The 13513-nt window shown below is 46.2% G+C and overlaps 1 protein-coding gene across 1 annotated transcript in view; it reads right to left on the bottom strand.

The window, feature by feature from the left end:
- The window catches only part of LOC132086275 (alpha-2-macroglobulin-like protein 1), a 38854-nt gene that overhangs the window by 14800 nt on the left and 10541 nt on the right, over window positions 1-13513 (bottom strand). The window contains exons 2-11 of the mRNA XM_059491822.1: window positions 6542-6725; window positions 5406-5568; window positions 4998-5050; window positions 4112-4129; window positions 3465-3624; window positions 2785-2869; window positions 1893-2007; window positions 1446-1560; window positions 931-1040; window positions 208-375 (exon numbers count right to left, since the gene is read on the bottom strand). Of these exons, the coding sequence (XP_059347805.1) occupies window positions 208-375; window positions 931-1040; window positions 1446-1560; window positions 1893-2007; window positions 2785-2869; window positions 3465-3624; window positions 4112-4129; window positions 4998-5050; window positions 5406-5568; window positions 6542-6592 (1038 nt within the window). The 5' untranslated portion in view covers window positions 6593-6725. The remainder of the gene's footprint in view (window positions 1-207; window positions 376-930; window positions 1041-1445; window positions 1561-1892; window positions 2008-2784; window positions 2870-3464; window positions 3625-4111; window positions 4130-4997; window positions 5051-5405; window positions 5569-6541; window positions 6726-13513) is intronic.

Raw genomic sequence — 13513 nt, 5'->3', positions numbered from 1 at the left:
GGTCTCTCTGTGGAGGGCTCATGAGGAAAGCAACCAGCACCTGGAGAATAAGCTCTCAAGAGGGAGAGCCAAGATCTAGAACATGCTGAGGTGTTTCAGATTTGAGTTACTCTCCCTTGGGAAGGAGCAAGGAAGATGTTTGTGGGACAGTAAACAGCTCTGACATGCACACGTAGCCCTGCCACAAGACCACCCTTCCTCACTTACCTCCAGGGAGGCCAAGGTCCTGTTCCAGGCAGAGGTATCCAGGCTAAATGAAGCTGTTCCAGAGTCCCCAGTGATGTACTTCTGCCTAAATTGCTGCTCAGCACAGTTTACTACAAGGAGAACTTCTTTGTTCTTCAGTGCTTTGCCTTGGTAATCCATTACTTTAATCTGAGAATAACATGGGGAGCAAGAGAAGTGCAGAAGAATCTAATTAGCAGACAGAATCTCTGGTTTCCCCAAGTCAGGAGCAGTGTTTCCAAAGACAGGAAGATCACTCTTTCAGTCACTAATAATTTTATCAACACTGCCACTGCTTCTGTCATATTACCACTTGCACTACCATGTTCATTCATAGAATCACAGAATCACAGAATGGGTAAAGTTGAAAGGGATCACAGTGGGTCATCTGGTCCAACCTTCAGTGCTCTCCACTCCTTCACAGCAGACTTCCTGGCTGCTGAAATTCCAGATGTTTGGGTTTGCCCCCCCCCCCCCCCCCCCCCCATATTAAAGCCCGTAACTGCTCCCCCTCATGGGTTATTTGGTAAATGGCAGTCTTTGGTGTTATTCTGACAATAGACAATTCCAGAGTTTTGTTTCTGGGAGTCATTTGTGCTCTCCCAAGTCCCTGGCTAGAGATGGGGTCAGAAAAGACAGTAAGTAAAGGTTACTGTGAAAAATTGCTCACGCTTTCCCCTTCAAAGAACTGAAACTCAGAATTACCTTTCCTCTGTACACCTGTCCAGGGTGGTAGTAAGAATTCACATCATCAAACAAGGCCATTCCGCCAATCCGGGAGATAAGTAATTTGTGTGAAGCATTGACCTGTATCTCTGAATGAAAGCAGCAAGACAGAAACATGAGAGAGGGAGCGAGAAAGCCAAGCACTCCTCAGCAATTTCCCTGCAGAGTGACCCACTGGTAATAGGGATGGACATGTTCAGCTGCACACACATTTCACATCCCACTGGTGATCTGCCCAAGATTCTGGGGATCTGGTCTTTCTCCCATTTAACTCCTAGCTTGTAGAGAGCCTCAACACCTGACACCACACTCAGAGTGAGTGTGTCACGCCATCAAGAGCTGCTGTCTCTGTCTCTATCTGTGAGATTACACAGCAGGCCCCAGTGGACTCAGAAGACTCAGATCTCTTGCTAGCCTGAAAGTCTCCAGTGCTTTTGGTCAGATTAGCACATCCTCACCCGCCTCCTCCCAAGCTGCAGAAATCCCAGAGTTACCTGTGGCATCCTCCACCAGCGAGGCCTCTGCAGCTATGCTGTCCCGATAGTAGCGGAAGTCTCGGCTGAAGGGGGACAGGCTCACGTTTGTGGAGAAGCAGCCTGCCTCATCTGTCTGAAGGTACAGGGAGGAGAAACAAGCTCTGAGAGGCACACCTGCATTAGAAGTTATGGGAGAGGCAGAGGAGGACTGGCACGGAACCCCTGCTCTCGGGATGCTTTTCCTTTTGGCATTGCAGCCCAGGATGTGGAGCAGGCACACGACAAGCCCAGTCACAATCATCAGGCACAGCTGCTGAGAGGCAGCGCCAGTAGCAGTGGCCAAGCAGCCAAAACAATGTGTTCATATTGCTGTTATTTCAGCTAAAAGACTCAGCAGCCTTGTCTCACCCTGAGGCTGAGCACAAATGCCCCTGAACACAGCTCAGCCCTTCCTAAGCATCTCACCTGGCTGCTGAATTTGTAACAGAGATCGGGTTTGGAAGCACTGGGCAGGAACGGTGCTATCTTCTGACACAGGCTCACATGAACCATCCCCTGGATGCTTTTCCCACGTGTGTATCTGTTTGGGGGAGCAGGGAGAGGAAGAGACAGTCACACACAGTGGGAGAACATACAGCTTGCTTTGCACAGCCCCAGAGACCTCTCATTGCCAGATACTCACACTCTAGCACGAGTGGCAGCCACACAGCAGGCCCAGGACAGGTCTGTGCAGTGATGGGAGATCAAGGGCTTTATGATATAATTAGCACCAAGCTAAATTATTTTGGGTAACTAGAGTGTTGTAACTATATATCAGCATCACCTGCAATAACCCCAGGATGGGCTGAAGCCATTCATCATCTTATGGCCAGAAACATGGGCGATTAAGAAAGTGTCTTCTATTAAAAAATTACCTTTACATGGGGCTAACTGTAGCGTTGTCCTTGGATTATACCTGGGGTAATTTCTTTTTTCCTCCCTCTAGTTTCCACTTGAGCATAATCTGGAAAAGCTTCCCATCATTTCCCATGAGTTTATTCTTCAGGGAAATGAACCCCACATGTCTGTCATGTCCTGTCCCACAAACAGTTGCTTGTCAAAGGGCAGGCTGTTCCCCCAGGTTTTGTGTGAGGAGATTTGTGAAGTGTTTTTAGAAAAGAGGCATTAGAGTATCAGAATGATAGTTACAGGAATGTTTTGTGTTGCCTCAGGGTGCAAACAGCTGCGGTGGAAGGTTCTGGCTTCCTGTGACTGAAGTGTAGTAAACTTGCCCTTTAGCTCCTCATGGTTTCCCATCCAGCTTGTGCACATCAGGCCAGAAATGAGCACAGGGCCATCCCTCCAGTCAGATCCTCACCTGCCACATACCCGGAGCGGGAAGGTTGTCTCTAGTGCATAAATCTGGTTTGGGGCCTCAAAGATCACTTCAAATTTTGACAGCACTGGAAGGGAAAAACAGAGAACTGTAGGAAACACAGGCCAGGAACAGCCTTCACAAAGAATTAACATAAAGGCAGACAATGGTGGCATAAGGGACAGGAAATGGAGAAGGAAGGTGGTAAGAAGGGAAAGATTTTCCATGTATCTTTAACAGATTTGTGTGTAGGCCCTGAATGATTTGCTCCTTCCCAAACTAAAACCAAACACGCCCATGACCCTGGTATTTCTGACAGATATTTTCAATGAGAGAAGGCTAGCCTCCCAATGTAGCTGATTAGGGAATGAAAGTGAAGTGAAAGGCCACTGGACTTCATATTCTCTGGAAAAGTCCATCCTAAATTGCCTTGTTTTATCTGACTCCAAGATCCATAGGAATCAGCTGTGCCAAAGGTCTGGGGCCATGCACAACACTCCTCCCACACTCTAAGCCAAGGCCCCAAAGCGATCTCCTCCCCTGAGCCTCAGCTCAGACTCTTTTCTATGACAGATTCTACCACTTTTGCTCCTGGGATGGTTTGGCGGAATAAACACCCTGCTTCCTGGGCCAGGAGTGCAGGGTGCTGTCAGGAGCTCCGACGAAGCCCTGTGTGCTCGTACCGCGCTCCTTGACGGAGAAGCTGCCGTAGGCGCTGGCGCTGGTGATGTTGATGACGTACGTTCCCAGCTGGGGCTCCTCACTCAGCTGGAAAGACAGGTCTGCAATGCCATCCTGAGGGACCACCTTCTGCCACTGCTCTATCTGGTTGTTCTTAGGGTCCTGCACCCACAAGAAAGAGGAAACTGATCTTCAGGATTTCAGTGTTGTGGAATGCCAGGTTCTATAGCTAAAGAAAAGAGGTTTGGTATAGACTGATCAGGAAATTTGGAAGAGATGATGATGCTCAGATTCTGCTCCCAGCATCTGAGCCTCCTTCTGCACTTATTTAAACTCTGATTTTAAGCAAAGATTCTTAGCAGTTGTAGCTTTCTTTCATAAGAATCTAAGTTTTCTATTTATTCTCTTGCAAGTCTAGAATAACAGATTTCTACTGAAGTGCCTGGGAGCATAACCTAAAAGAGGTGCATAAAAAAGAAGGTAAAAGGAGTATGTTCATTTAAACATTTAACATCCAACAACAACAACAAAAAGAAGATCTACTATTCTACTCAGAGGTCTGTAAAATCTTCCAGAAGCTGAATATGTACAGCACAGTGAAATGACTGCCATCACCATTACTCTAACATGAGATTTCAGCATCACTTACCAGGAGAAACAGGGAAATCTGGGGAGGAAAAAATGCAAAAACATTAGAAGAGAGAAACATATGCCAGCACCACACACAAGGTACTTCAGACTCAGGACCCTCTCTGAAGGATGTGCAAAGTGATTTGGAAACGTAAGAGCATTGGCAACCATACAAAGTAAAACAAATGCCACAAAAAAAGGAGAAATACCAGGTCGGTTCATTACAGTAAGGTGTGAATAAAAGGAAAGGAAAAACTAATCTGGAGGTCACACAGTACTTACTAATGGCTTCCTGACAGAAAAACTCAGAAGTCACTACCCAAACAAACCTAGTTCTGGTTCAGGTGTGGTCTTAAGAGGGTTACAGATGTATAGGATCACATAATTTGGAATAACCCTTTGGAAGCCACCTAATCCAACATCCTGCTGAAACATGTCTTCTTGAGCAGATTGCTCAAAGCCTTCTCCAGCTGAGTTCTGAGCATCTCCAATGATGAAAATTCCTTTTCTGGACATATTTCCACATTGTTGCAATCAAAAAGTTTGTCCTAAAAATGTCTAAGCAGCACTTCCCACATTCCATCTTGTAGGGTGCAGGTTAAAAGCACCCTACCCCACAAGAAGGAAAACCTGATTTACAATCTGCTCACTCCACCTGTGACACCATCACATCAGGAATCAATGTCCCATTCTTGCAGCTGCTTGACCATTCTACCAAGATGGGCAAGAGACATGCAGACCTCTGCCATCTCCCTGGCAGCTCCTATTGCCCTCTGCATACTCATAAAGCCTGCCGGGGTGAATGTGGAAAAGCTGGAGCTTTGGCAGCTGAGCAGGGTGGAAGGGAGGTAGGATCCATGCATGGTACAAGGCAGCCTCTCCCGCAGCCCCCAGGACGCGCTTACCGAATCGTTGAGTGCACGGAATTCCTCATCCAGAGTCACAATGCGAAATTTCACTGAAGAGGGAAATCAGGAAATATGTTATCAGATCTCAGTTTTTCCCTACAGACCCCTGTTCCATGTGCTTCCCCAGCTCCTGTCTCCATTCTAGACACACTTGTGGTAATGTCTGACACAAACATTCCCACATGGAAGGTACCATGGACATGGTTATCATTATCTACTGCCACCTGCAAATCCACAGCCATCACAAATCAAACATTACAAACACTGAAAACACCATTCAGCAAGAGATGTGGTCCCAAAGACTTCTGCTAGGGCAGTTCATGCATTGCACGGCATCACAGTCATTCCACGTGGTGCAACCAGCAAAGAGCCTGGGACCCTCAGCTGCTCCCATTTGCATCTCACCTGTCTCCCCAGGTTCATAGATGGGCTTGTCTGTTTGGATGATGGTGCCATTCCTGGACTTGCAGATCAGGACCTTTTTCTGCTCCTCAACATTGACCCCATCTCCTGTGATGGTCAGTTTTACAGTGGCAACCTCCTCTGTGCCATCAGCTGGAGGGGCAACCTGCACAGCCAGAGAGAGGAGAGCACACAGGCCCCAGGTGATCTTCTGACAGTAAAGAGGAACAACTCACTGGTTCCCTCCCACTGTGCCAGGAGGGAGCAATCAGCAACAACCTCTGAAACCAGGTCACATCCAGATCTCACACAGTCCTGCATGAACAGCAGGAGGCCCTGCATGCCATGGAATCTCTCCTTTTTCCCACTGGTGACAAGCAAGCACCTGACAGTTTTCAGTCTTTTGACTTCCTCAGGAAGATGGGCAGATGACAGAAAGGTGAGAGATGCTAGCAGATATTCAAATGAGAGAGATCAAGCAGTTGCGCAGCCTCAAATGCTAGGCTTTCAGAGCTACCCAGCACTTACAAGCAAGAAATCCAAAGTAGAAAACACAACCAGAAAGACTCTGGATGCCAAAGACCCCAGCAGCCTCAGCAGAGAATATACAGTATAACAGAAGGGATATTGCTTAGACATGTCTGCTTTATCCCAGACCTTTGCTAACTTCTCACCAACAGTAAATAACCTCTAAGATGCTGTTTAGAAAAACAAGCATATAAATTTCCATCCAACTAGTCTTCAGTAGCTCCCAAGAGCTGAGTTGCTGCCTGACTTCAGGTGCTACAGAAACTGCAGTATGTCCTGCAAGACACCATTTCCCCGAGCTTTAGCTGTGAACCTGCACAAGTCCTTCAGAAAGAGCTAAAGCTGCTTCATCTGGTCTGTAATGGAGGAGAGGGACACAGGTGGTATCCAGAACTCTGGCAGATTTTAACAAATGTAAACTTCATTTCAAAGTTCGATTCAGAAAGGAAATTCAGTGCTAACCAACAGGCTGTGTTGGGCTGTGCGTCCCTGGACACCACCCATTCCCTTCCTGAAAGGCTCACACCAGGACAAAGTAGACCCCAGCCATGTCACCCCTGGTTGGGAGTAACACAAGCAATTTCCTGAAAGGAAAATCAGTGATGGCTCACCCAGAACTTAGTGCACAGGAAAGTCTTCTTCTTCTGGATGGTTTCTTGCATTAAGAGCTCCCGTCCTGCAGAGCGCTCCAAGGCCAGATTCACTTGAATTTTTGCCTCATGGCAGGTGATGTGGAGGCAGGCAACCTGGGTGGATGGGTACCGGAGAGCTGCAGGGATCACCACCAGGTAATGTCTGTGGTGGGGGAGACAGCAGAGGTGGTATCAGTCTGAGCTCTCAAGAGGTGTAAAAAAGCTGCTCTGCTGTGGCCCACTACTGCAGAATCCTGCAGCAATGTGCCATGGCTTCCCTCGACATTCAAAAGCAACAGTGAGCCCAGCAAAGCAGTTGCTTCACTGAAACTTGAGAAATAGTTTCTGCTTGATTAGCTTAAGTATAGCCCTTTAATCTTTTTCAAACCCCTCATTCCAGTAATCTCCTGAACTCTCCAAAAACATCCCATGCTGTCTTCAGAAGAGGTGGATTCGTAACCTTGCAGTCTAGACACCAATTATTTGATCTGCATTGCAACTGCAGAGCAAACATCTCTGGGCCTAAGGACTGACCTGAAAGACCCCCAAAAAGCTTGTATTGACCTGCAGGAGTCAAACTAAGGCATGGGAGGCAAGGTGTATGCCTCAGCTACTCCTTGGGGTGACTGACAGAGCAGGAAGCATGAGAGCTGGTGGCATGGGATGTGGTCCATCCAGCTAGACTGATGAAAGAGACTGAAACAGGAGTTCAGCATCACTCACAGTTGGTGAGAAGCAGCTGCAGCATGGAGCAGAAGGCTCAGGAGGATGGCTATCCTCATCCTGGGGGCTCTTGCTGCCCCGTCTCAAATGGCTCTCTTCCTCTGAAATCTCTGAGGCTGTTTATAGGGGGGCAATTTTTTTCTAGCACAGCCTAAATGAAGAGGTGGGATGTGGGGAGGAGCCAGCCTCTCCCCACCTCTCCCCGTCTCCTGAGATTCCACACAGCAGCTGCAAGGATGAGTGCTCTGTGCCAAGTGTCCCTTAGCCAATAGCAGCCACCCTGGCTGCCAGCCACCAGTTCAGAACATGCCCTCCTGCAAGGCTGCCGTGGAGACACCTGACCAAATGGACTTCTCATGGCAAAAAAACAGCGAGAACTTTGCTGACCAGTGACCCAGGCCAGGTCCTGATCACTTGTCACTTGCATCCCTTTGTTTCAGCTGGAGATGGATTGCTGCTGTGCAGCCTGCAGCAAGAGCTGCCCCCTGCACATGCAGTGTCCTCACTGGGGACAGAGCTCAGGAGCCCTGGACCAGATTAGGGGTGTGGATCTCCTCAGCCTTTCGGCTTGAGAATGGATCAAATCCTTCCATGTGCATAAGGAAGCAGCACTGCCACCAGCCAGCAACCACTAATGAGCTAATGACCTAATGACTTTTCCTTCCCTGCACACCACGAGGAAAATGGAAACAAATCCTGGCCCACAGAGGTCTCCACCAGTGCCCTGCAACACCCATTAGTCATGGCATCATCTGCAAGGGGGGTGGCTTAGGAACAGCTTCCAGTTCTTCATTATCCTGGGTCTGAATCCAGGGATACAGCCTTTTGGTTCTGATTTTGAACCTGAGGGTCAGGTTAAAACTCACAAATTAAATTTGTGGGACATCTTGTAAGCACTGATGGCAGCCTGTACAGTGGGTAGTCATTTGTCCTGGTTAACCAGTTTTGCTCCAGAAAAGCACAGTCACCACATTAAGTGCCTGCTGTGAGCAGTCCACAAACTACATCAGAGTCTTATGTGAGACAGCCTGAGCTGAGATGTACAAGGGACTGTCCTAATAATACAGGCAGCTACAGTACTGTGCCTGGAAATATTTCCCAGTGCTGTTTAACAGTGCCAATGCAGCCTAAGCTTTCCATACCTGCATCCCAACATGATGTTATTCAAGCAATCAGTTGGGATCTCTTCACCTGGCAAAACCAGCAGGATGCACAGAAGTGTTCAGCTAACTCGGGAGCCCTGCTCCCAAGGCTCTCCATAGTCTCTTCCCAGATGGAGCTGGGAAGAGTGGCATGCATCATGAGGGCTGCACATTATGTACAGGGTGTTAGTGCTAGCTAATATTGCCTTTGTCTCAAGTGAACATCTCACTGTTCACTTGATTGAGATAACTGGCCAGAGGCTGATAGAAGTCAACTCTGAGTTGGTCTAAATCACTGTTAGGCTCCTTGGCAAGGGAGACTAGACACTTTTTATTTTGAAGAACACATTCTCCCCATTCTTGTCTCTTTGTGTCCTTCTCAAAGAAAGAGGTCACATTACTGAGGGTGTCAGTAACAGAATGGGTCAGGTTGGAAGGCACCACAATGGGTCACCCGGTCCAACCTCCCTGCTGAAGCTGATTCCTCCCAGAGCACACTGCACAAGATGTCATCTAGTCAGTTTTCAAATATCTCTTGTGAAGGAGACTCCACAATCTCTCTGGGCAATCTGTTCCAGTGCTCAGTCACCTGCACAGTAAGAAGTTCTTCCTCATATTTGTGTGGAATTCCCCATGCATCAGTTTCTGCCCGTTGCCTCTTTTTCTATTGCTTAGCACTTCTGAAAACAGTCTGCCAGGCAAACTTACAAATTTTTTGTCTAGAACCAGATTTTCCCACAAAAAGCATGAGCCAGATCGATCACAAATCACAGCCAGAGAGGTCCAGATGCTGTCAGATTTCTGGCAGGAGCTGCACCCACTGGGGCCAGCACTGAGGAGATCTCTCTGACCCTGTCCCACCATGCCCTCCTACCATGTTTGCCCAGGTGTGCTCTCTATTCCTTGTTTAGCTTTGGCAAACCTGGCTTTTGGTCACATGAACATATATTTGAAGGATCTGCCCCAAAGGCAGTGATTGACAGCTGCACAGGTGTCACAAACTCAAAGTCTCTGCAGCAGAGAAAGCAAAGCAAGGTTGTGCAGCCTTTCTAGGTCTTCATTTTCTTTCTCTAAATGGGCTCCAAGAAGGCCTTTGTGACAGAAGTGTTGAGCCAAGATTCCCGTGGGGAGTAAGGGATCTATTCCTCCTGAAAATACACTTCAGCTGGAGCAAAGGACATAGTCCATTCTGGCAATGCAAAACCACATAGAAACCTCTTCTCCACAGTTAAAACCTGAATCAAAAACTGAAAAGGAAGGGAAGTCTCAGCAAAGGTCATACATATAATAAATTGATAACATTGTCCATGGTTCAGAATGAGGAAAAGGACCTTGGAAATCACTACTGTGTTCTAATATCTTTGAAGAAAATAAAAAGGCAGTGGTCTCAATGAACTACATGAGGAGAGTACTGGAGAAGTACCCATATCTGCAGAGCACTTTGATAGGAGACTGTGCAGAGGGGAGGAAGTCCTCACTTTCTTTGAAGAAGCACATGTGTTGGAGAGCCTGTAGAGCAGAGTAATTCATCAAAGCAACTGAATCACTCTTCATCCTCCTCTAGACACTTATCACTGATGTCATACAGGCCTTGGGCCTCCTCTGCTGTTGCCTTCTTTCCAATCACAAATTTCATGCTCCTCATCACTGACATTTCCAACTTGCCTCTTACACACACACATGCTCACTCCATCAGTGCTGTGTAGCAAAGACAATGAGATTTGTTATCTTTGTGTTCTGATAGTGAAGTAAACTTTTGCTTTAAGGATATTTCATAGTTCATGTAAGGCTCATAAAAATCTGCCAGGCCTTAGTGCTTCTGCAACCTGACTAGCATCCATGACATACTGGAATCGCTTTGAAGATTCTCTCCACAATGGCAAAGTAGACTGCTGCACCCTCTTTCTGCTGCCTTGGCAGCAGATTTGTCCATTGCACCAAAACCAAGCAAGGAGCTGAGAACACACCTGGACAAACACAGCAGAAGGAGCAGGAGCTGACTGGGTCAGAAAGCTTGAAGGCAACACAGTGTAAACTGTTCTATGCCTTTCTCAATGCTTGGCCCCTATACTAAGATCATTCAAAGTGCTGCAAATATTTTTTTTTCTTTTTATTTTTTTTTCCCCAGCTTTTAGACTGTAGGCTTTAATTTCTTTAGTTGGAATTCAATTTGGGCAATTTCAAATGATGCCCAAGGGATTTTGGAAACTATCATAAGATGTGCTCAAACCACAGGCAAGGCATGGATCTCTCTCCAAAGAGCACATGTGAACCCTGGGACCTGCAACTTTGCATACTTCTCACAAAAGGTAGCAGTAACTAAATCACAAGCTAACACTCAGAAAATCCACACATGCCACTGAAAGAGTCTAATCCCTTCTGAACCTCCTTGGCCCAACACCAAACCCCTGGCTCTTGCTTCACCTCTCTCACTCACTCCACCAAAGGGAGGAAATCTCAGCAGCACTCTGGGCATGGTGACTTCTCTTAACCACAACATCCTGACTTGTTAATTCAAATCTGGCCATCAAGTAGATATGCACTTATAGAAATTGAAAATTGTTTACAAATTGATAAGTTGGCTCAGCCAAGCCCACAACAATTTCCAGATCTTAACACAGTGGCTTAGGAATCATCTCTAGTCTCAACAAAGAATCAAAACCCAAAATGGACCCTTGTGGTAAAGTTTGGGGTCCTACATAAAGCAAGTTCCACCCTGAAAAACTGTGGTGAGGATTTAACTACTTGTAATGTATTTGTGGGAAGATTTTTCAGGTCTTAGGCTAGATTCTTGATTTTGATCAGGCCACTTACTTTCTCAGTTAACTGGCAGCTTTGATTACATCCAATGAACTCCTCAGTGGAAAAACCTAACAAAACTCATCTTCTATGGGGATAGTTCTAGCAAACTGACCTGAGACATTGCAGAGAAGAAACCAGACCCCAGGATAAAGGCCTGCAGGACTAAAAGAACAAAAAATCATGCAATTTTACAGGCTCAGGTTCAGACCTTAGAACCAGTTTTCCATGTTCACCTGCATTATTCGCTACCCTGCTGTAGTGACGCCCCACCTGGAGTGCTCCATCTAGTCCTGGGGACACTGGTACAAGAATGACATTCACCTCCTGGTGCAGGTCCAGAGGAGTCCACCAAGCTGATCAGAGGGCTGGAGCTCCTCTCCTGTGGAGACAGGCTGAGAGAGCTGGGGTTATTCAGCCTGGAGAAGGGAAGGCTCCAGAGAGACCTTAGAGCAGCCTCCCAGTACCTAACTGGAGCTTCTAAGAAAGGTGGAGAGTGACTTTTTAGCAGGGCCTGGAGTGACAGCACAGGGGGCAAAATTTTAAACTGAAAGAAGGCAGATTTAGTTTGGACATAAGGAATAAATTATTTGCCATGAGGGTGTTGAGACACTGTTTTGTTTTAGAATAGAATCAAGTAATTACAGTAAAAAATTTGATAAAGCTCTACACATTTCCTACAATGTCTTAAAGGCAGACTATTGAGTAAGCAAAAGTCAGTGGTGAATGCCCTGAAAACACTTTACAGAAGTGTTCAGCCAGTTTTTAACAAGAGAGGTCTGTTCATGCCTCCACAGAATATTTCCTTTTTTTTTCCTGTTTATTCACCTGGTTCAAAGTACTGACTAGCTTATTCAAACTGAAAAAGCCTTTGGGGACTGCAAAAGCATGGAAATTTCTTTTGCCCTCCATATCTGCAAATAGGAACTAGTTGTGAGGAGCTCAGCTCTATGATTTCTGAAACACTGAGGAACACATTGACCAGAAAAAGAGAGAGGAAAAAAATCAATCAGTTAATTATTTTTTGAGAGATAAATCTTGCCTTGTTTAAATTGAATCCATGTAAATGTCAAATATGTTTAGACAAGCTTACTTTCAGTGAATCCAAAACATCTAAGGCAGCTTTATTTAATGACGAATTTTAGGTGCTGAGGGATTTGTGCAGTAATTGAAGTCTAGATTCCATTAAGCTGTACAGGAATGAATTGTGGAATGAAAAAAAAAATTATATTTATCTCATTATATTCTTGCCATGAAAAACTACAAAAGTGAATGCTCTAAAACATTAACTTAGCAGGGTTGATCAAACATGCACAGCCACAGTACACTCTTTTGGATAGCAAAAATAGGTTTAAAAGGCAACGTTGACAATATTTGTTCTGTGTGTACTGGTTACCAGCTCAAAGGAGGACGAAATTAATTAAATAAAGGCTTATTTGCTCATTGAAATCTATTTAATCAAATAATTTATAGCATTTCAATTGGCATCAGTTGACCTCAGAAACATTGCAGTTGTGACTCCAGCTCTTTTCCCAGCACTGAAATCTGCTGTCTATTGGTGAGGGGCTGGGAACAGAATCAGAGGAGGAAAGAGGGATGGAGAGAGAGAACTTCAGAGCTTGGACAAAGACAGGAGGAAGTCAGAGCCTAATCAGCCAGATCTAACACTATTTCCCCCTCCTAGAGTCCTTCCCCAGTCCACCAAGACGCGCCTTCCTCAGTTATGCCATCTAATTCAGAGGTGTTCCTGCATTCAAAAGGATGCAATGCCCTTCACTTCAGAAGCAACTTTCCATACTTCCAACATCCTTGTCAAGGTCAAGGAGTCTCTGAAGATCCACAACAAGCCTGTCATTCCCACTACCTGGAAAAGAAGTGCAGTGCATGTCCAGTTGAAAACTCCCCTCTCTGAAAATCTTTCCCATTCCTTCCTCCTCGATTCATGCCATGAAAAATACAATGAGATCAGACAACAAGAAGTGCAGCTGCAAAGAAATGCACCTGGGGATATTTAAACTATCAACCTTAGCACAAGGAGTGCAAAGGTCACAGCTAGTTACTGTGCCTGGAAGAAGAAGAGAACCAACAGCGCGAAGGGGTGGAGAGATGCTGTGGTTGCAGAACCCAGGAAATTCCTCTGGCTGCCCTGGGGGGCTCGAGCCCCTGCCCAGGGAGCTCAGATACCTTGGCACAGAGGCCAAGACCCCTGTGCCTTTGATTTAGCCCTTGGAAAAAACAATTACCAACCTTATATAGAGGATTACAAGCCACAAAAGTTTAAGTAGAA

Source organism: Ammospiza nelsoni, chromosome 2 (assembly GCF_027579445.1).
Source record: "Ammospiza nelsoni isolate bAmmNel1 chromosome 2, bAmmNel1.pri, whole genome shotgun sequence".
NCBI classification, from domain to species: Eukaryota; Metazoa; Chordata; class Aves; order Passeriformes; family Passerellidae; genus Ammospiza; species Ammospiza nelsoni.
This window is presented reverse-complemented; position numbering and strand designations above follow the sequence as displayed.